A 20,439-nucleotide genomic window follows, 5' to 3' on the forward strand; every position below is an offset into this window, starting at 1 on the left:
TGCACTTATAAGATTAAATGAACCAGTCGTTCATTGCTGCCATAGATGGAAGGTAGAAAGAAATCTATCAAAGAAGGCAATTCACACTTGCTTCTTATAAATAAGGGGTTTCCATTTTCTCTCTCCGCAACCCCTCCACTTGAGGGGTAAGTGAATTTGTCAACTTGATTTCCAATGGCGAGTGAAACGTGGGTAGAGAATTAAGCGACAAAATGTTCTTTTCTTGCCTTTTTTTGCAGTGATTGTTACTTTTGGGATATTCCTAAGGACAAGCAAATTGGCACACTCTTAAACCAAGCCCACTACGTACAATAGAAAATGGAAAAATTCATTTGCTGAGAGCAAAGAATGATTCTCAGGTTAAATCACATCAGGACAAAGGGATTTGTGGGAGAGTCTTCTGTTCTGTGACTAGTTCCAACATGTATTGATATGATATTTTGCATTTATTAGAGGAAAAATGTCCAACATTAAAAAAAAAGTCTTCAAATTTAAAAGCTAATAACCCACAGCCTAGAATGTGTTTGTCATTTGTTTAACAAACACTTCTCAATAGTGAGAAAACTGTTTTGAATGCTGGCAAAATTAGGCTGCCGACTTTCTAAGAATGGTTTGGCCTTGTGCAGAAAAAGAAAAAAATATATCTTTTTTCCTAAATTTTTTGATTAGACCAAGCCGCTTATGATCTTACTATCTACCCAATTTTAATGATCAGTTTCATCTATATTTTCTATTTTAAAACTGTGTATTTCCTGAATAGCCTTTTCTATACCCCAGAACTGTTTGTTAATTTTTTTGTTTATTGTTTATAGAATGAAAGTTCCCACGAGGTATATCGTTCTATCCACCCTAGAACCTAAAATCTTCCTTGGCACAAAGAAACCACTCAGATGTTTGTCGAATGAATAAATGAAAGTATTCCTGTCTCCTATTTCTTGTTCAACACCTGCCAACAGATGGACTCTCAAGCTGGATTTACAGCTTATTAATCAGATCGTCACCTAAGTAACTTCAAATTATGATAAGTGCTGTAAAGGAAGTGAAGTGTCTGTAATGGAAATATTTACTTTCCTCTTAACTCTGCCACAAGAAAATTACAGTGTAAGCTCATAGGGCTGCCCTGCTGGGAATCAATGGAGGGGTGGGGACCGGGCGAACTGGGGGCTGAGTGCCCCATCTTCAGGAGCATCTATCATTCACCTCCCACATGGGAGTAAAAGACAAAACTTCATATTTTTCAGAAATGTCTGAAATATGGAATTGTCTCGAAATCTCATGATTTAAAAATATCATTGACATTGTCAATGTAAAAATATTATTCATTGATTATAATATTTAAAACATGGCGTAGGTCAGATAAAACCTATCTGTGGTTTGATGCATCCCACAAGAGGCCATTGTCCAACTTTGGTCTACACGCCTGGCTCAGCATTTCTTAGGAGAACGAATGGTTCCTTAAGAGACAGATAAGCCCAACTAGTTAGATAGCTAATAGTGATTTGAATAATGGCGCCTGAGAAACATTCGGCTAAACATTGTGAAGCAGGCGTGCTTGCTGTAGGACTTCTCAGAACTTTTAGCAGGCTGGTGTCCATTAGGAATCTTCAGGAGACAGTGTAAAGTGAGTGATATTTTCCAAAACCATTTGATAGTGGAGCCCTGTTTCTAGGCTGATCTCACTGGACAGATGTTCCACAGCAGTGTGGGAAGTATAAAATGTCTCAAAAGGTTCAGAGTGTTCCCTCTGTTTGAACTTACAGGCAGAGTGGCTCAGCGTGTGGGCACCAGTGATGAATTCCAGCTCTGCTGCTTTTTAGCCATATAATTTTATGCAAGTTGCTTCACCCCTCTGTGAGTTAGCAAGCTCTCAAAAGATTAGGGCTGTTATTATAACCTAGGGAGGAGTGGATCGGGTTGGATAGTACCAAAGGACTGGATAACATAAAAATTTATTCTGCAAACTCATTGCAAAATGCAGGTCGCTTGATATTCCAACCATGATTAACACCATTACATGTAAAAGTCTGACTTAAAAATATCGAATAATGGTATAAGTATGATTCTACGTAGTTTATCTAGACATACATTTTGACATTTTCCAATTTAAAGTTGTGTTAGGCAGAGCTGGTAACGAGATTGCAATAATACATTCCAACATTCTTCGGAAAGTCGTAACCTGATGTGTATCAGCTTTATATTTGCCAGGTTCAGCAGAGAAAAATCACTGCATGCATGCCAGTGTGTGCCAGGCATTGTGAACACCCAGTTGCGTGAGAAACAGTCACCTCCCATAAGAGCACTGTCTCTGCATATGAAAAAGGTGATTATGGTAGAACAGAGTTTTTCAAAGTTCAGCTCGTGACTATTATTGGATTGGAAAGTGATTTAGTGGGTTGAAACCAGCATTAAACATCAAACAGAATAGAAAAGAATAGAAAATATGAGCTTGTGATACATGCTGTAAGAATAGTATTATTTTGTGAATTCTTTGTTTTATGTATGTACATATGTATCAGGTCAAGATGTAACATCTATTTCTTACTTGGGTCGTAGTCAAGTTAAAAAGCTAGCGCAATGAATATATGTAAATAAATTATACTGTAGCAGCCTCTACTAGCTTCATTCACTGAATGACTTCCTGATATGAAGTTGTATGGAAAAAATGTGTCAGGTTCCTATCTGTGGCACATCATCTTTGCTGGCGGAGCCTGTTTTCCACTGAAGAAATTCCAAGCTTCCCTTCTATGTCAACACAGACGTGGGGCTGTGAAGATACTGAACCAACCTAAGTCATCCCACCTCTAGAATTCTTATTATGTCCAAGAAATACTACATTCTCTTCATTAACAAAGCCGCTATTGATTTTTTTTTTTCCCCACTTGTAGCCAAAGGCACGCTAAATGATATACTACTCAAACTCCATCGTGCTGGAAGGTCATTTATCTGTTTCATAAGTCTTTATTTCTAAGTTTTTGACAATTTAGAGAATATACTGTTTTATGTGGCAAAACTACTACCGACTGCCTGCATCATCTTCTATTCTCATAATAGCTCCTTGGGCAGGTTGTATCTTCCTTTTGTGGGTGAAAACACAAGGTTTTGAAAGGACTGAGTTAAATAGGTTTTGGCCACTGACAGATCTTGATCCTGGTGCTATCAGTGATTTAGCTGTGTGGCTTTGGGCAAATGAATTAACTTCTCTGAGTCCTAGTTTCCTCATCTGTCAAATGGCAATGAAAATACCAGCCTTGTTCTGTTCTTATAAGAATCAAAGCAGCTACGGTATGCAAAATGCTCACTACACAGCCTAGGAATCATAAATAATTTAAAAGTGGGGGCAATGATTACTATTTGACTCTGCCATGAAGCTAGTAAGTAGTAGAATTTGAACTTGCACCCAGGTCACTCAGGCTGATAACACTTGCATGTCGCCTCTGCTGCTGTGAACACTTCATAGCAAACATTTTTTAGTGCTAAATTCATGAGATGCATAAAAACGGTAGTGGTATAGCTGAAAACTTTGCTTACTCCTTAACTTGAGATGGCAATGGCTTGGTGGCCCCAAGGTATGCAAAACAAAATAAAAAACACTGATTATAATTCACCTGGCCTTCTAATGTTGGAATTAGGTGATTCTCTTTGTAATTTTTAATTCGAGATTAGCTTGGTATTTCCATCTTCGACTAACATTTTTGAATAGCACTTCGTCAGACCAACAGTGTCCGTTTTGCATTGTTGCGACCTCGTTACACGAGTTTCAAATCATCGGTTCAACCATAGTGTCGAACACGTAAAGTCTGGGCTGTGGAGAGAGACCATTGTTTTGCAGCTGTGAAACTTACAATAAGTGACTCAGTTTCTCCGAAGCTTTGATTTCATCATCTGTAAAATAGTAAAAAGAGTGGAATTCCCCCGAATGTTTCGATGTTTCGATGAGATGATTTCTTCAAAGTGTTTTTATCGCAGAATCTGACTCAATGTATAGCATACGAAAAACACGGGGGGGATTCGTGTCATCACAATCACCCAGGAGTGAGGACATCTGGTCAGCTTCATGAACTTGGCACTTGAAGGTGAGGTAAATTTTCAATAAACAGAGAGAGAAAGAGATACAGGCGGAGAAAAATACTGCGAAGCGAATGGCATCTGCGCAGGTCATATGTTAGCCATTTTGACTAGAGAAATTTAAGAGAATAGTGAGAAATACAGTTGGAAAAATAGAGGAAAGGTTGTAGAGACCATTAAAAGTCAGACCAAGAAACTAGAGCTTGTGGGTGTGCAAGGACGTTTACATGCTATAGCTTCTAAAATTATTTTATAAGTCCAGTACTTTTTTTTTTTTTAATCCAAATTAGGACTTATGCCTTTGGTTATGCAGCTTTTAAATTAGATTCAGTTGTTCTCTCTCTATGAGTTGTCGTTGACGACTTTTGAAGGAAAAAATAAAAGACTAAAATGTGGCTGTAGACAGGGAGAAAAACCGTGACACTAATACTAGCTCATTGTTTTTTTCTCAAAGTGCAATATCTCTGTTACGTACTTTACGTGGCATCTCTTATTTAATTTTCACAAGTGTGAATAATGTGTAAACGTGCTTATTACTAGTATGAGCCCCGTTTTACAGATGAGTAAACTGAGGCCCAGAGAGGTTAAGCAAATTGCACAAGGTCACACAGCCAGTCGCTGAGAGAGGCAGAGTTGAAACCTAGGCTATTTGACTGCACTGTTTATGTTTCAATCGACTACCTTACACAATGTAGAAAAGGACTCTGAAGACCTTGATTCTTTAATTCCAATCCTACCACTAAACAGTAGTGGTCACAGTTGCCATTAACTGAGATGAGGCAACCTGTGGCCTAAACAGGTAGGTGTTTGTTGATGTTGTTGTTGTTAAGTGTGAATGAAGAGCTCAGCTTTGGACATAACTAAGGTAGAGATGCTCAGTGGGCATTCAAATGGAGATGTAGATTGTTCCAGTAGACATATATACAAGAGGCAGCCACATATTTAAGTCTGGACTTCAGGGGTTGATCTAGGTTAGAGATATAAATTTGTGACTTGTCAGCAGGTAGCTATATTTAAACCCTTGGGACCGGAGAAAATTTCCAAGGAAGTAAGGACAGTGAGAGAAGACGTCCAAGAACTGAACTCTGGGGATCTCTGGCGTTTAGAGGATAAGAACCAGCAAACGGGATGAAGGTGGAGGAGCCTGGAAACCAAGTGAGGAGGGTGTGTCAACAAGGAAGGGGATGGTCCACTGTGTCAAATGTGACTGGCAAGTCCAATAGAATAAGGACCCAGTCGTATCTGACTTGGCAGCTGCGGTGAGGGGTGGGGGGAGGTACGACATCCTAGCAAATTTGACAAGAGCAGTTTTTGTGTAGGACAAAGGGCTGAATGGAGTGTGCTCGAGAGAGCAGCGGGGAGGAGGAAATAAAAACGCTGACTATTTTTCTTGATATCTGAAGTCTGAATGAATTTGCAGATCAACACACCTATCATAATCTTCCTTTAAAAAATGATGTCTCTGACTAAATTATGTGATCTTTGAAGGACTAAGGCCATGATTTATATTTTAAATGGCTCGCACAAGGTTGGTGTTTAAATAACAATTGCAGAATTTAATTATGCTTCTAAAAGAAAAGGACTATTCCTGTTTAAATCTCACGAATCCATGCTGGCAACACTTTACGCACCTCGTCTTCCCAGCACAAAGACAGTTCTGGAAGTACTGGTTGACACCAGAAATCTAGTGTTTTGTTTTGTTTTGTTTACCAGTAAAGGTCAAATTTTCATTATGGGACCAATTTTTTTTCCTGATGAATCTTTAATGCATATCTTATAGATCTGGTTCAGTTCTTGAGAGGAGAGAAAAATTAAAAAAAAAAAAAAATCTTATCCTTGCCAACACGTTGGTTTGTGTGAATCACAGCTCAGTGAAACCTTTCAGGCATATAATTTATCTTTTCTTTGGCCTACGTAGTAAATGCTTCATTTGTTCATGAATTCTGGCCTTGTTTTAATTATGCTATGCTCTGAATGTAGTTTTAGAAGGCACAAAAATAAGATTGTCGTTCTGAAAACACAGAAGATTTGTGTGTTTCCCCCTAGAATGAAATGGGGGCATCTTTCTCCCAATTGACAGCTCTGTGGGTTTGTGGTCGGAATTCCAATCCAGTTAGGGGGAAATGCTCGTGCAGATGAGAGAGCAGGGACAGCTGATACCACTGAGCCCAAGGCATCTTTTACCCTAAGAATTCTGAATCAATACTTTGACGGCCATTTATGCCTAATGTGGTACTTTCACCAACAAGGCCATTGATTGGGAGGTTTTATTCCTGTTATGTTCTGAGGGCTGGATTGTCCCATTACACTTATAGAACAATTGGTATTTTTTGCCCCAATTACAGAACTGTGTAGCCAGAAATCAGATGAGAAACCTTAACAATCAGAAGGCCATTTTTTTTTTTGTAAATAATCTTTGTAGACATATATATTTGAATATCCACAAATTCACAGATGAGAGGAGACACGCGCAGCTGTTTTATGACTTGTTTGTGTGTGACACATAGATATTGCCGAGCAGAAACTCAGTATTTCAAGTTCCAATGATACCACGAACAAAAAAATGGAAATTGGTCGTGGGACAAGAACAGATGCCAGTTTCGTCAGGGAATCCAAGGAAGCTAACTTAGAAAGGACAACGAGTTACAATCTGCGGGCTTCTGAGAGGTTCCTATGACGAAAACATTACCCACAGGCTTGACTCTGTGATAGCTGCCAAGTTCCCAGTATAAGTCCTCATTTTCTGACTGACTCCAATCTCATTTTGAAACTTATTCCACTGAAATTGAGGTGCTCTCCTTAAGAGTCTTTACTTAAAAAAAAAAAGCTGAGTTGATAAAACACAACTCAAATTTTTCTACACTTCTCTTAAAATAGGATCGGACCGAGCGTTTTGGGGTTTCATGGTTAAATACATGTTAAATACATGGTTATCGGGTACTGAACTGGTTTACTTAATTAAGATGGAGATTTGGATGAGTCACTAGACACCTGTCCAAAGATGAGCAAATGGCAGTCCTTCATCCTCTTCATGCAAATAACTCAATCCCTCCCTAACTCAGGCAATGGGTGGACTTTGGCTACCTATGTAAATAAAACCTGTGACTATTCAATAAGTCACAGCCTCGAAATGGCCTTAGGAGCCCATGACCCATAATGAGAACTCAACCAGAGTTTCTCCACTCAGGGTAAAGTAGGACATAGTTTCGCAAATATTCATAAATATCAGTGACCATTTTATAGCCCCAAGACAAGCGACTTTCTGCTCCAGGATTGTACACTGATGGACCGCTTCCTGGGCCGGCCAGGCTAATTCTCCCATGTCTGGGGACCCTCTCCAGCACTTGGCCTCCCTCAGCAGAATACCTGGCACCTTGCATAATAATTGTGGGGTTTTGTACCTCTTCTCTGCTGGACTGCAAACTCCCTGAGGACAGGGATGCTCTGTCTTGCCCGCCACCATGGCCTTGCCTCACCCATGCCTGGCAGTGTCGCGCTCAGTAAAGATTTGATGCCTGGATGCATTTGAAGACTTTGAATTATACAGAAAGCAATTCGATTGGCTCCTGAACTGGTTCCTTTGGGGAAGTGGGTATTTGAAGGGCAATTTTTTGAAACTTCGGAAAGAAAACTTGAAAATCAGTTCTTGGAGTCAAAACTTACGAAAATAGCCAGAATGTTGATGGTAAGAGCTTAAACACATAAGCCAATTTTAACTGTCCAGAATTTTTAGCTGGCATCTAATATTTACCATATAATTCTTGACGCCACCCTGGATGCATTAAAACCAGAGATTAATGGGATACTCATTTTCCTTAGGGAAAATAGTAGATAAATAGTAGATATGCAGTATTTAGAACAGAGCCTGGCATGTTTTAAAAGCTCAGTAAATGTCAGTCAGTGTCGTTATTAGAAACTTTGCAGAACAGTTAGTTGTTATTAAGATAAATATATTGACAGCCATGATACACAACTATATAATAAAAGGCTGGGCCTGTCTAATTTTTTCCTGGTTCTAACCTCAACTAGAGACACTTGATTTTATCCTCAAATTTTGAAAAAAATATTGTTATTTAAAAGTGCATTAACTAAGGAAACGAGTGCCTTAAAACATAATGTATTAACTTTTATTTCCTTCTTCATTCAAGGAGCTCTATTCTTTGCCTCGAATACAAACAAATTCTTCCGAGGTTAAAAGAAAATGCTCTTTTTAAGATCAAAAGAACTTGCCTTTTTTTTGTGCAGCAACTGATTCTGGCAACCTCTATAAAATCTATCTAGTTTTTACAAAGGTATTGCTCTAGGTTGTTGGAAAATAATTAGTGCATTTAAAGAGTCTGCCCAGAGCTATAGAAGGTCTTTACTTAAACCCACACGTTAGTGCAAAAGATAGTTAAAGATCAATTCAGGCTTTTAAAAGTAAGAAACGAAATGGATTCCAAAGAAAGCCTGAAAACGCACTGTATGTGAAACAAACTACTGAGGCCAGGCTGGTACTTAAGTCTTTTAGGATCCATTTTTATTCCGCTAATGCCTTTCTCTCCAGACTCCACTGATCGCAGAGGCACCCTGTCTAGCTTCGCCTCTGATAAACGGCAGGACAGATCCATCTGCATGTAGCTCACCTCCTCCTGTCTCTTACACAAAACAGATGCCACAGCTGTTATTGTTCTGCAGACAGATGTTTCCGCCCACCGGCACGACACTATGCTACAATGCACTATTTGTTCTAGAGGGGTCGAGGGCCCGCTAGCTTGTCAGGGTCCCAGTGATCGTAGAGCAAACTATGTGCCATCGTCTTACCACGGTCGTGTCCCCCTGAGGTGGCATTAAGCACAACATGGACCGTCCTTTTCGGCACTTACCCCCTCCGCAGGGACATCATCAGACTGCCTCGGCGACCCAGAAATCTCGTCAGCCTGGCGTTGATGCTCCACGCTCTTGGCTTCCTGCTGGGTGTCAACGGGTGCCTTTTCCTGTCCCTTGTCCAGTTTGAAGAGTTTGTCAAAAAAGCTGGAGTCCTTAGGCTTGGAGGGGGCTGCTTCTGCTGATTCAGGTGGCAGAGGTGTTGGTCCCCAAGTGGCAGAGAAGCCTTCGTGTGGGGCCGGGGTCTGGCCGGGGGTTTTATCTGGGTCGTGGCCCTGCGCAGCTGCTACCCGAAGGGCCATGCTCTCACTCAGTTCTTTGTTCCCTGGAGCGTTACTGGAGGTGACACCAAGCGTCACTGATCCAGCAGATGAATCCGTGGCTGGGTCTTCGGTACGCCCTGGTACAGGCCGAGAGAGCGTCAAGAAAAAACGAGATTTAGCAGCTGGTGCCTCGGGTTTGGCCTCTTTCCCAAGATTCTTTCCGTTGGCATTTGTAACAGGGCTTATCTCCATTGTCTTGAGGGAAGAAGCGGCCACATTATCCTCCTTGACACTTATTCCCAAATCGACTGTAAACACAAACACAAACAGCAGTTATTCAACCACGCCAGGAAACTCGAGGATGGATAATGGACTCCGAATGTTTTATATACAAAGGCTGCGATGCAGACTGGAGCTCGGCTGTTCTCCAGTCACCCTGCAAAGCAGAAGTTGGTCCCCTCCATGTCTCCTGACCTGCTCTTCTTGAGAGAGAGGAACGGAAGGTTAGCGAGGAGGGGAGCCAGTTACTGGAAAGCACACACCAGTAGCATCCCCAAGTTGCGACAACTAAAAATGTCTCCAGACACTGCCACGTGTCCCTTGGGGGGTTGGGGGGGGAGCCTGTGTGCAAAAATCGCTCACATTTCAGAACCACTGAGTCAGAATGTCTGTTAGAATGCAAGTTACTTACTTTTTCTGTGCCCCACTTGTCTGGCAAAATGAGGCAAATTGTAGAACCGACTACCTCATTCTGTTATGATTACATGAGTTAATATTCCTAGGACATATGAACAGTGCCTGGAATATAGTAAGCGCTCAGCGAATGTCATGAATGTTAGCAATTGTCATTAGTTACAAGTGAGAAAACTGGCAGCCAGACAGGTTGAGGACTTCCCACAACTGCCCAGGAGGTTGGTATGGGGCACGGCCTCGTGTGGTCGCTGATCTGTTGAGAACATGGAAAGACTTTAAAAAGTAATACTCAGAGTCTACGGCCATGCCACCCTGAGCAAACCCAATTCTGTCTGATCTTGGAAGCTAAGCAGGGTCGGACCTGGTTAGTACTTGGATGGGAGACCACCTGGAAAGACCAGATGCTGTAGGCGTAAAAAATAAAATATCAGGGATTGTAAGCTGACAAGGTCCTTGCAATCTGTGAGGTCAACCAAGGGCTGCCTCGCTTAAAAAAATAAATAAAATAAATTAAATTAAATTAAAAAAAAGTAATACTCAGAAAGTCTCCGTTTTGAAGGCTGAAAAGCAGATACCCACACAAGAATGCAGATTACGCCTCAGGTCCTGGTGGGCTAGAAGCAGAGGTTAGCGGGGCTGAGACTGAGCTGTGGGCGGGGGCACTGCTCCCAGCACCCACTTGTTTCGCCTTGACCTCTGCACTGACCTCATTCAATTACCTTCTTTTTTAGGTCCCCTTTATAAAGCGGTACACGATTCAGGAAAAAAAAAGATATTCCACTAATTTTGGAATCACTGTTAAAGATCAAGATTTTCTAATGATAAGCTGTGTGACCTTGGGTAAGTCACTAAGAGTCTCTGAATTTCTTCATACATAAAATGGGAATAATAGCAGCTTCCGTGCTATGTGTGAAGGAGAACAGTCCTGCCGAGGATCTGGTGTGCCACCTTTTCCACAGTAGGTGATTAATACCTGAGAGATAGCGTGATTATTTTTAAGGTCCCTCTCATGCCTTTGTCAATATCACATCCTGCTTTATACAGTGATAGACGGCTACTTCTCAATATCTGTTTGCAGGAAGACAGAAAGAGAAAGGGAAGACTCTTTTGGTCTGCTGATATTATTCATGAATATGGAGTGAGAAACACACACACACGCCACATCTATTAACCATCGTTTCTGCCAGACTCCAGTATCTCCTGGTGTCTAGCGTCAGAAATAAACAAACATGGGAAGGGAGAGAGAGCCGATTGCTCCCCATCACGCACCGAGGAGCAGAGACTGTACAGGAGACAGAAACTCGGACCACAAGGAAATCGCCCCGCAGAAACATTGGCTGCATCGTCTAGCTCTTCTGAAACTTTTTTCTGTGTTGCAGGAATTCATAATCGTGGTAAATATTATTCTCAGGGAGGAAAAGAGGGAGGGAGAGCCGGAGAATAAGGAAGTGATGGCCGCGTCAGGGTGCCAAGCGAGCAAGTGAAGTGTCAGAGTATAAATGAATCGCGCGCATGGCCCAGGCCGGGAGAAGAGGGAACAGTTGACAAAAAGGGAGAGACTAAGATTCAAAACAGGGAGGGGCTTTTCAAAATGCCAAGAGCATCAACTGATCTTTTTCAGACTTTTTCCTCTTTTCTGTACTCTCTGGCCGGAAACCAAAGGAGCAGTGGTAACTGAGAGAGGTACAGCCACAGGAAACGTCTTTGAAAAAAAATCTTCCCGTGGACAGACTTTTAAAACAGTGCCAAAGTATTGCTTTAATAAAGGATAAATTCCTCACATCCTGGTATCTAGATTGGACTTCATTACATTTAGAGATTACGACAGATGCAAACCACAGTTCTTGGTATCAGAGAACGGGTGAAGAGTTTTTGGTAACTTGTACGAACTAGGACTTCTTAGATGGGGCATTCCATGATAGCAAAACTCTGCCCTCCAAACTTGGGTGAGTGCATAGCCAAGTCCATCACCTGGAGCCTCTATTTGCTAAAATGCTCACTTCCCAGGTGTGCACATGACCGAAGCAAGACTAATAAAAAGAAATCCTGTGACTTTTGCTGAAACTGTAAGGACCGAGTTGCGCTCACTGTGTTTGGGTTGGCAAGCCAGTAGGGGGCATGTCTGGAGGTGGTGGCCTTGGCCATTACATTTGAGAGTGCTTGCCTGGGAACCAACACAGATGAAAGCAGTACTGAGACGTCTAGTGAGCAGATACCCGATGATAGTGTTTGGACACCTGGATCAAGCTGTGCCTGAAGCAAAATTTCCATCACACAGCCAACACATTTTTTTTTTTCAAAATGCCAGTTTAAATTAAATGCATACTCAATGACTTGGAGAGAATTTCAGGGACTGAATCAATACCTATTTCACGTGTCAATTAGTAGCAATCCATCTTCTCCTCGGGAGGTTGTCTCCAGGCTCTTCTGGCAGGCGTTTGATATTGGAGGAAGGAAGGTAAAGAGAATGAAATGAGAGGCAGTGAGTTGGAAGGAGCTGGACAGAAATAAAAAATCACCCACCAAGGCTTTATCTTTTCGTTAAAAGAGAAGGAAAAAAATCTACTTGGGGAAAAGAGATTATAGTTATTTGAGGACTTAAATAAACATTAAAAACAAGTAAAATATGTTCTAAAACAGTAACACACACACACACATACACAAATCTAGTCTGTGTGAGTGGGAAAGAAACCGATTATGGATTTTATACTCTCACAAAGATGGGGATAGTTTACACACCTTCCTCATGTTGTTTTGAAAAGACTAAAAAGTTCCTTCTAGATGACCAGAACTAAGCTTCCAGTTCCTTTAAAGAATCTTGGAAGAAGCTCGTCTTGAATCTGGTTTCAATAAAATGTTTTCTCATAAAGCAGACAAACAGATGACATATTCAAAGAGTTTTACTTCTCATGAAAAAAAAAAATGTGTAAGAGTTTAAGGAAGATAAAAAGAAATCAAGTAAGAATACAGATGGCAGTTCCCAAAGAGTGAGGGGAGTTGAACATTTTGATGTCCTTAGTACAGAAAACACATTTTATATTGAGTATGTGGTTTTCTTTTTTAAGAAAGTCATTTTATCTAGACATGTGATTGAGAACTTTTTTCCAGTGGCATCTCAGTGTAATTGCTAAAAAAAAAAGAGAAAAACGCTTAGTGGATCAGAAGGACCTAGGTTTACCTCTAACTCCTCATTTATTAAGTGAGTGACCAGTCAGGTTACTTCACGTCTGTGAGCGTCAGTCTGATGATAAAATGGGCAAGAAAATAACGGTCCTTTCTTCAAAGGGTGATTGTGAGGATTAAGTGATAATTTTCCTATAAGGTGTTTTAACACAGCAGCTGGTATGTGGTATTTAGTAAACATTAGTTGTTTTGTAATATTTATATTATTACTACAATTACTGTTTTATATTTCTAAATATCAATCATAAGATGGAGAACTATTCCAGTGGTTTAACCCACAAACTCGAGTGCTCTGGAAAGACTTTTAAAAATAGTCACAATATGAATGAATTTATCTTCAGAAAGCTAAGAATCTAGGCCAGGGAAGTTTCAGGAATGCTTACCATTTTCCAAGCACCAAGTGTTAGTCAAAGCAAGCTGCTTCATCAGAATTCTAATTATATATTAAACACACACGCAGAGTTTGTATTACAATATTCGGAACTTCTGAGGAAGAATTATCTTTTGTTTTCTGTCATGTGCCAAAGCTAAAATTTTCACTTGGTGTCACTGTACGAACAATGCCTGACACTCACTGTGTGCTTCCCACGTGCTAAGTGTTACGTAAATGCTGTATGTAGCAAGAAGCATTTTATTTAGGTATTACGGCAAATCTACAGGTTGGGTACCGTCATCACTCCGCTTTTGCGGGTGGGAAAACTGAGGCTCTTGGAAGGGAAGTCACTTTCCCAACGTCACCCAGCTCCTAGGTGGTCGTCAGGATTTGAACCCCTGTCTGCCTGATTCCAAATCTCAAACTCCTAACAACGTGTTGTAGAAGAAGCAAGAACGGAAGAGAGGGAGGGAGGAAAGGTGACAAAGCAAACAGGTGTGGTTAATAGAATGAGTAGATTAAAAAAAACTATGCATAAGAGAAGAAATGTGTTCTTTTACATCTGGGAAACATCGGTATGTGATTTTTTAAACAATAAAAATTGGATCACGCCATTTACCTACATAAAACTATCCCAAGGGAGCCTCGCTACAAAAAATCAAGTCTGAACTCTCCCATGGACCAGCTCGTCTCGCTCTCTTCCTCCCGCCTCTGGACACGCCATCCTAGTCCCCACCCGAAGCCCTTTGTATGAGTTGCTTTGTCCACCGGGCCACGCTGCCCTTCCGGTCTCCCCGTGGTTCATCCGGGCCTCTGGTCGGGTCCCCCTGAGTACTGTCTCTGGAGCCCTTCCTCTCATGGCATCCGCTCTGTTTCTGCAACTCAGTCCTCGGTCTCTGAAGCCATCTCGCTAATTCATGGTCTACTCATGTCCACCCCACCAGAACGAAAGCCCCTAGTGGACAGAGACTCGCTCCGTCTCGATCTCAGCTGCACCCCCAGTGCCTCCAGCAGTGCTTAGCGGATAATAGGACGAAGTTGGAGAACGTGACAGAAACATGGCGAGCACTCAGTGACTGCGATGGCAGCAGTGGCAACACTTGTAATAATTAATGGTGGTGGTAGAGATGAAGCTCTTTTCTTCTGTGAATTTATTATCCAGATCCTCCCATTTCTTAAAGAGGAAAGCAGAAACGGTCATCATAATTTTATTCGCCAAGGAAATGTCCACTCATGAAAATGATTCCCCACTCCATCTTCCCTTCCTATGTGATATTGTCCTATGTGTCAATATCCTGACCAGTCAGGAGGAAGGATACATAAAGTGGAAATCCGACCACGCTAATTGCAAAGAGAAGTGGCAAATCTTGCAAAGGACGTAGGATTCATGAAAATAACAGCTCACACGCATGGCTGCTGTGTACAAGGATCCGGCAGAGTTAAAACAGTTCACCAAGAAAGGAAGAAAGTAGATGATGAGGACGTATCAAGATCTTCAAAAGGGAATTGTATTTGAATATTAAAGGATTATGATAGATCCTGAGGAAAAACTGATGAAGACATCAAAACCTTTTGCAGAAATGACCCTTTTGCCTTCACGCTGTGGGAGTCAAATACATTTTAAGCCACTGTGGCTTTCTGTGTTGTGTAAACGCATTTGTCGCCTTAAAGGTCTTGAAATAAGGATTTGTGCGGCAGATGTTTATGACTTGGAGGAAGATACTAGATTTTTAAAATTTCACTGAGTGATCAGATTTCATGCTTTCCATCTCAATATTAAAAAGCCACGATGTCTTTGCCAAAAAATTTTTAGCATAAATAAAAGAAAGGAGTGGGTTCTAGAGGCATGCGGAAAGCTTGATTACGACATGTCTGAATAGTTAGTGATGAAAACGCTGGGTTCAAAGGTGACGTAGGCAAGAGGTAACTGCTCACCCCGTGTTCTTGAGAAAGCACCTCTGAAGTCAGTGCTGACTGTCACTGTGGGCAACCTGAGCTAGTGACATTCATAATTTCCTCTCTCTTCCTTCCTTACACATTTCCTATCATTCATGTGCAAAAGTCTGGAACATAAAGAACATAAAGATAATTCAAGTGCAAAACCAACCTTTGCTCCAATGTGAGCAAATGTCACTCGAAGGCGCATTCTATGATTGATTTTGATAATACACATTTAACACGTGTTTACTAGCCAAAATTATTACTCTCTCAATCTCTTCGTTTTCCTGTCTCTACACTCCACCCTCATTGCAATATAACTAATATCTTCAATTCAGTGCGGCTTAAACTTTGTTCATGTTCAGACAAACACAGACAAGCATTCTGAATGCGCATACAGAGATTTTGTTGGTTTTTAGAAAAATTGGATATTAGATATAGTTTTTGGTTGCTTTTATGTATCATCGTTATGATTGGAATGTTTCTGTCCCGCCACCCCCAGCCTCCCCCCAATTCATAGGTTGAAATGCTAACCACTGTCGTGATGGCATTGGGTGGCAGGGCCCTTGGGAGGTGCTTGGGTCTTGAGGGTGGGGCTCTCATGAATGGGGTCAGTGTCCTTACAGAGAGACTCCAGAGAGCTCTCTTGCCCCATCTCCACGTGAGGACACAGTGAACAGACGGCTGACTGTGAACCAGGAAGGAGACCCTCACCAGACAGCGAATCTGCCAGCACCTTGATCTTGGACCTCTCAGCCTCCAGAACTATGAGAAATAAATGGTTGTTATTTAAGCCATCTGGTCTAGGGTATTTTTATTACAGCATCCCAAATGAAATAAGGCCATCATAGTTATCCCTTCTGGTCAGTGTATCCAATTCTATCTTATATTTTTAATTGCTGCATAATATTCCTTAGGAAGGATATACCAAAAGATATTGAAGCCATTCCTAATCAATGATCCTTCTGATAGACTCCAAATTATATTTTCCATGTCTATTACAAGCAATGCTGGGATAAACTTCCATGTTCAAAAATCCTAAAGTAGTGCTTTATTTCTGTAGCATAGAGGCACAGACGTACAACTGCTGCTCTCAAATTAATGTGCATTTAATTTTTAAAAATAGACACTGCCAGATTACTTTCCAAAAAAGGCCCTAGAAATTCACATTTCTAGCAGCAACGTGATAGAACATCTCTCTGTCTCACCCTCAAGGTGAGACAGGGATGTGAAGCGGCAAGAATATTGGTCAGATATACAACCTCAAGCACCTTTTAAATGGTAAACAACTTACTAAAAAAGGTCATGTATTGTTCTATTAGTGCCTTTGGTTATATAGGTAAGCTTTAGAGGTGGGCGTGGGGGCAAGTTGAATTCTTGTCACACAGAGAGCACTGCTAAGGACTGACTATCATTAATTTGCAACTCTTGGGCACCGAGAGTAGCTAGCCAGAGAGTAATATGAGGCAAGGGGATGAGGGAAGAAGGATGCGGAAAAGCAGCCAAACCAAGAAGACATTTTATTCTCCCAAGTAAATATATAAATGGCCAATGAGCACATCAAAAGATGCTCAACATCATCAGTCGAAGAAGGCAATCCAACCACAATACAATACCACTCGACACCCACTAGGATGCCATAATGCAGAAGGCAATAACCTGTGGTGGTGACGATGTGGAGAAATGGGAACCCTCTTACGTTGCCGGTGGGCATGCCGATTGCGCTGTTGCTTTGGAAAGCGGTTTAGCAATTCCTCAAGAAGTTAAACATAGAGTTCCTATTTGACCCAGTCATTCTATTTCTAGATACATAGCCAAGAGAAGGAAAACATATGTCCGTGCAAAACCGTACACAAATGTTCACAGCAGCATTATTCATAATAGCCCCCAAATGGAAACAACCCAAATGTCCACCAACTGATGAATAAATAAAGAAAATGTGGCATATCCATACAATAGAGTATTATTTAGCCATATAAGAGAATTAAGTACTGACACACACTGCAGCGTGGGTGAACCTTGTAAACATGATGCTAAGTGAAAGAATCTAGATACAAAATACCAAACACTGTATGTTCTATTTATATGAAATACCCAGAATAGGCAAATCCATAGAGACGGAAAGTAGATTAGTAGTTGCCAGGGGCTGGGGGGCGGGGGAGGGGAATAGAGAGTAATTAACTGCTCAAGAGATTTCTTTTTGAGGTGATGAAGATGTTTTAGAATTAGATAATGGGATTGTTGGACTATCTTGTGAATATACTTCAAAGCCCTGAATTGTACATTATAAAAGGTAAATTTTATGGTATGTGAATTATATCTCAATTTTGAAAAAGAAGACATTATATAATCAAACATCAACATATTAGGGGCGGCGGGGAGGGGACAATGAACACTAAACGTGAACAAACAGTTCACAGAAAGAGAAACACAGCTGGCTTTTAAACATATGAAAAGATGTTCAACCTCACAAATAGGAAAATACAAGCAAAATGAAATTACAAGGAGGCTGAGCTTTCTACCTGTCGAACTGGTAAAAAGAGAGAGATTTGGCGACCTGCAATTGGGAGGATAATTTAGTTACACACACGCACACACACACACACTTAAAAGTCAACAAACTCTGTGAGCTCTAATTTCTACTTCTAGAATGTTACTCTATAATTACATAAGGGCACAAAGATACATATGAATCATATCATTTTCTTGACTATCTGTTACTGTGGCAAAAGACTAGACACAAGCTCGCCTCTCATCAGTAGGGGCCTAGTTAAATACATGATCATTTGTCCATACAATGAAATACTCCACAGGTGTTAACATTCTCCAAGACATAATAGGAAGTGATAAAGCTTTGTCCAACTGTATACATAGTATGTTCCCATTTATTTTTAAAAAATGGTTTCAAGGGGTAGAGAGGATTTAAAAATATCCACACTTGGGATATCTCTGGCCACAAGAAACTGTAAAGAGAGCTTGCCTCTAAGGAAAAAAATTTGAAGATGTGGGTTGGGGAGCATGTGCGTCAGCTGGGTCTGTTTGCCCCGCTCTGCCTTATTATATATACTATTGAGAATGTTTACTGTGTTTTTTACTCAGCCCCATCCCATCTTATGTCTCTTAAAAATGCACAAATAATGAAAAGAAAAAATAAAGAGAAAAGAGAGGTTTAGAATTGAGAGGTGGGATTTAGGGAACATTTGACCTATTTCCTTTACTCCTGGGGCTGGCCCAGCATCCGCGGCAGCCTCTGTAACCCATGGGCGTGCAGCTCCGAGTGGAGGGATTCGCCAGGCCACGTGGACCCTGCATCCTGGAGTGAATGGTGTGACTTGGGGGCATCTCCGTATTCCAGAGTCTGACCCTCTGCTCAGCAAATGGAGAAACTCACATTTTTTTGTTTGATCGATTTTTTAAAAATAATAATTATTTTTTCAACTACACATACAATATTATATTAGTTTCAGGTGTACAACATAGTGATTAGATATTTATGTAACTTACAAAGTGATCACCCCAATAAAGCTAGTACCCATCTGACACCATACATAGTTATTACACTATTATTGACTATATTCCTATGCTATTCTTTACATCCTCATGACTATTTTGTAACTACCAATTTTACTTCCTAATTTCTTCCCCTGTTTTCGCCAATGGCCTCCCCCCACAATCCCCTCCCATCTGGCAACCATCAAAATGTTCTCTGTACCTATGAGTTTGTTTCTCTTGTGTTTGTTTTGATCTTTAGATTCCACGTGTGAGTGAAATCGCATGGCATTTGTCTTTCTCTGCCTGACTTATTTCACTCGGCGCAATACCCTCCAGGTCTATTATGTCATTGTAGATGACAAGATTTCATTCTTTTTTATGACTGAATAATGTTCTATTGATTTCACTCACACATGGAATCTAAAGATCAAAACAAACACAACAGAAACAAACTCATAGGTACAGAGAAAACATTTGTAAGGGTCTTGTTTTCTTATCCATTCAGCCACCCTATCTTTTGATTGGAGCATGTAAATCATTTACATTTAAATTGTTGATAGATATGTAGTTATCGACATTTTATTATTCATATTTTTGGTCTTTTCTTTTTCTTCTTTTTAAAGAAGTCTCTCTAACATTTATTGTAATAATGATTTGGTGTTGATGAATTCCTTGACTTTTTCTTGTCTGGGGAGCTCTTTATATGGCCTTCAATCCTAAGTGATAACTTTGCTGGGTAGAGTCATCTTGGTTGTAAGGCCTTGCTTTTCATCACTTGGAATATTTCCTGCCAATCCCTCTGGCTACAAAGTTTCTGTTGAGAAATCAGCTGATGGTTTTAAGAAAGCTGCCTTGTGGATAACTAACTGCTTTTCTCTTGCTGCTTTTAAGATTCTCTCTTTATCTTTAACCTTTGGCATTTTAATTATGATGTGTCTTGGTGTGGTCCTCTCTGGGATTCCTGGGCTTGTATGTTTATTTCCCTCACCAGGTTAGGGAAGTTTTCCATCATTATTTCTTCAAATGGGTTTTCAATTCCCTGCTCTCTCTCTTTTCTTCTGGTATTCTTATGATGAGAATGTTGGTACATTTGATGTTGTCCAGAGGGCCCTTAAACAACCCTCATTTTTTTGAATTCCTTTTTCTTGTTGCTGTTCTGATTGGGTGTTTTCTGCTACCTTATCTTTAGAATCACTGATTCGATCCCCTGCTTCATCTAATCTACTGTTGATTTCCTCTAATGCACTTTTCATTTCAGTTATTGTAGTCTTCATTTCTGACTGGTTCTCTATGTTTTCTATCTCTATTTTTATGTTTCCTATCTCTTTGCTAATGTTCTGAGTTCATCTACTCTTCCCTTAAGTTCATTGAGCATCTTTATTACCAGTGTTTTGAATTCTGCATCTGGTAGATTGCTTGTCTCCATTTTGTTTTATTCTTTTTTTCTGGAGCTTTGTTCTATTCCTTCATTTGGGACGTTTCTTTGTCTTCCCATTTTGGCTGCCTCCCTGTTTGTTTCTATGTATTAGGTAAGGCTGCTATGTCTCCTGGTCTTGTTAGAGTGGC

The 20,439-nt window shown here is 40.6% G+C and overlaps 1 protein-coding gene and 1 pseudogene across 1 annotated transcript in view; one reads left to right on the forward strand and one right to left on the reverse strand.

Annotated features, from left to right (window-relative positions):
* The window catches only part of BCAS1 (brain enriched myelin associated protein 1), a 71,159-nt gene that overhangs the window by 45,349 nt on the left and 5,371 nt on the right, over nucleotides 1-20,439 (reverse strand). The window contains exon 2 of the mRNA XM_039864655.1: nucleotides 8,931-9,502. Coding sequence (XP_039720589.1) covers nucleotides 8,931-9,502 — 572 coding nt within the window. The remainder of the gene's footprint in view (nucleotides 1-8,930; nucleotides 9,503-20,439) is intronic.
* Nucleotides 10,182-10,300, forward strand: LOC120604067 (uncharacterized; annotated as a pseudogene).

Source organism: Pteropus medius, unplaced genomic scaffold, assembly GCF_902729225.1.
Source record: "Pteropus medius unplaced genomic scaffold, Ma_sr-lr_union100, whole genome shotgun sequence".
Classification (NCBI taxonomy): Eukaryota; Metazoa; Chordata; class Mammalia; order Chiroptera; family Pteropodidae; genus Pteropus; species Pteropus medius.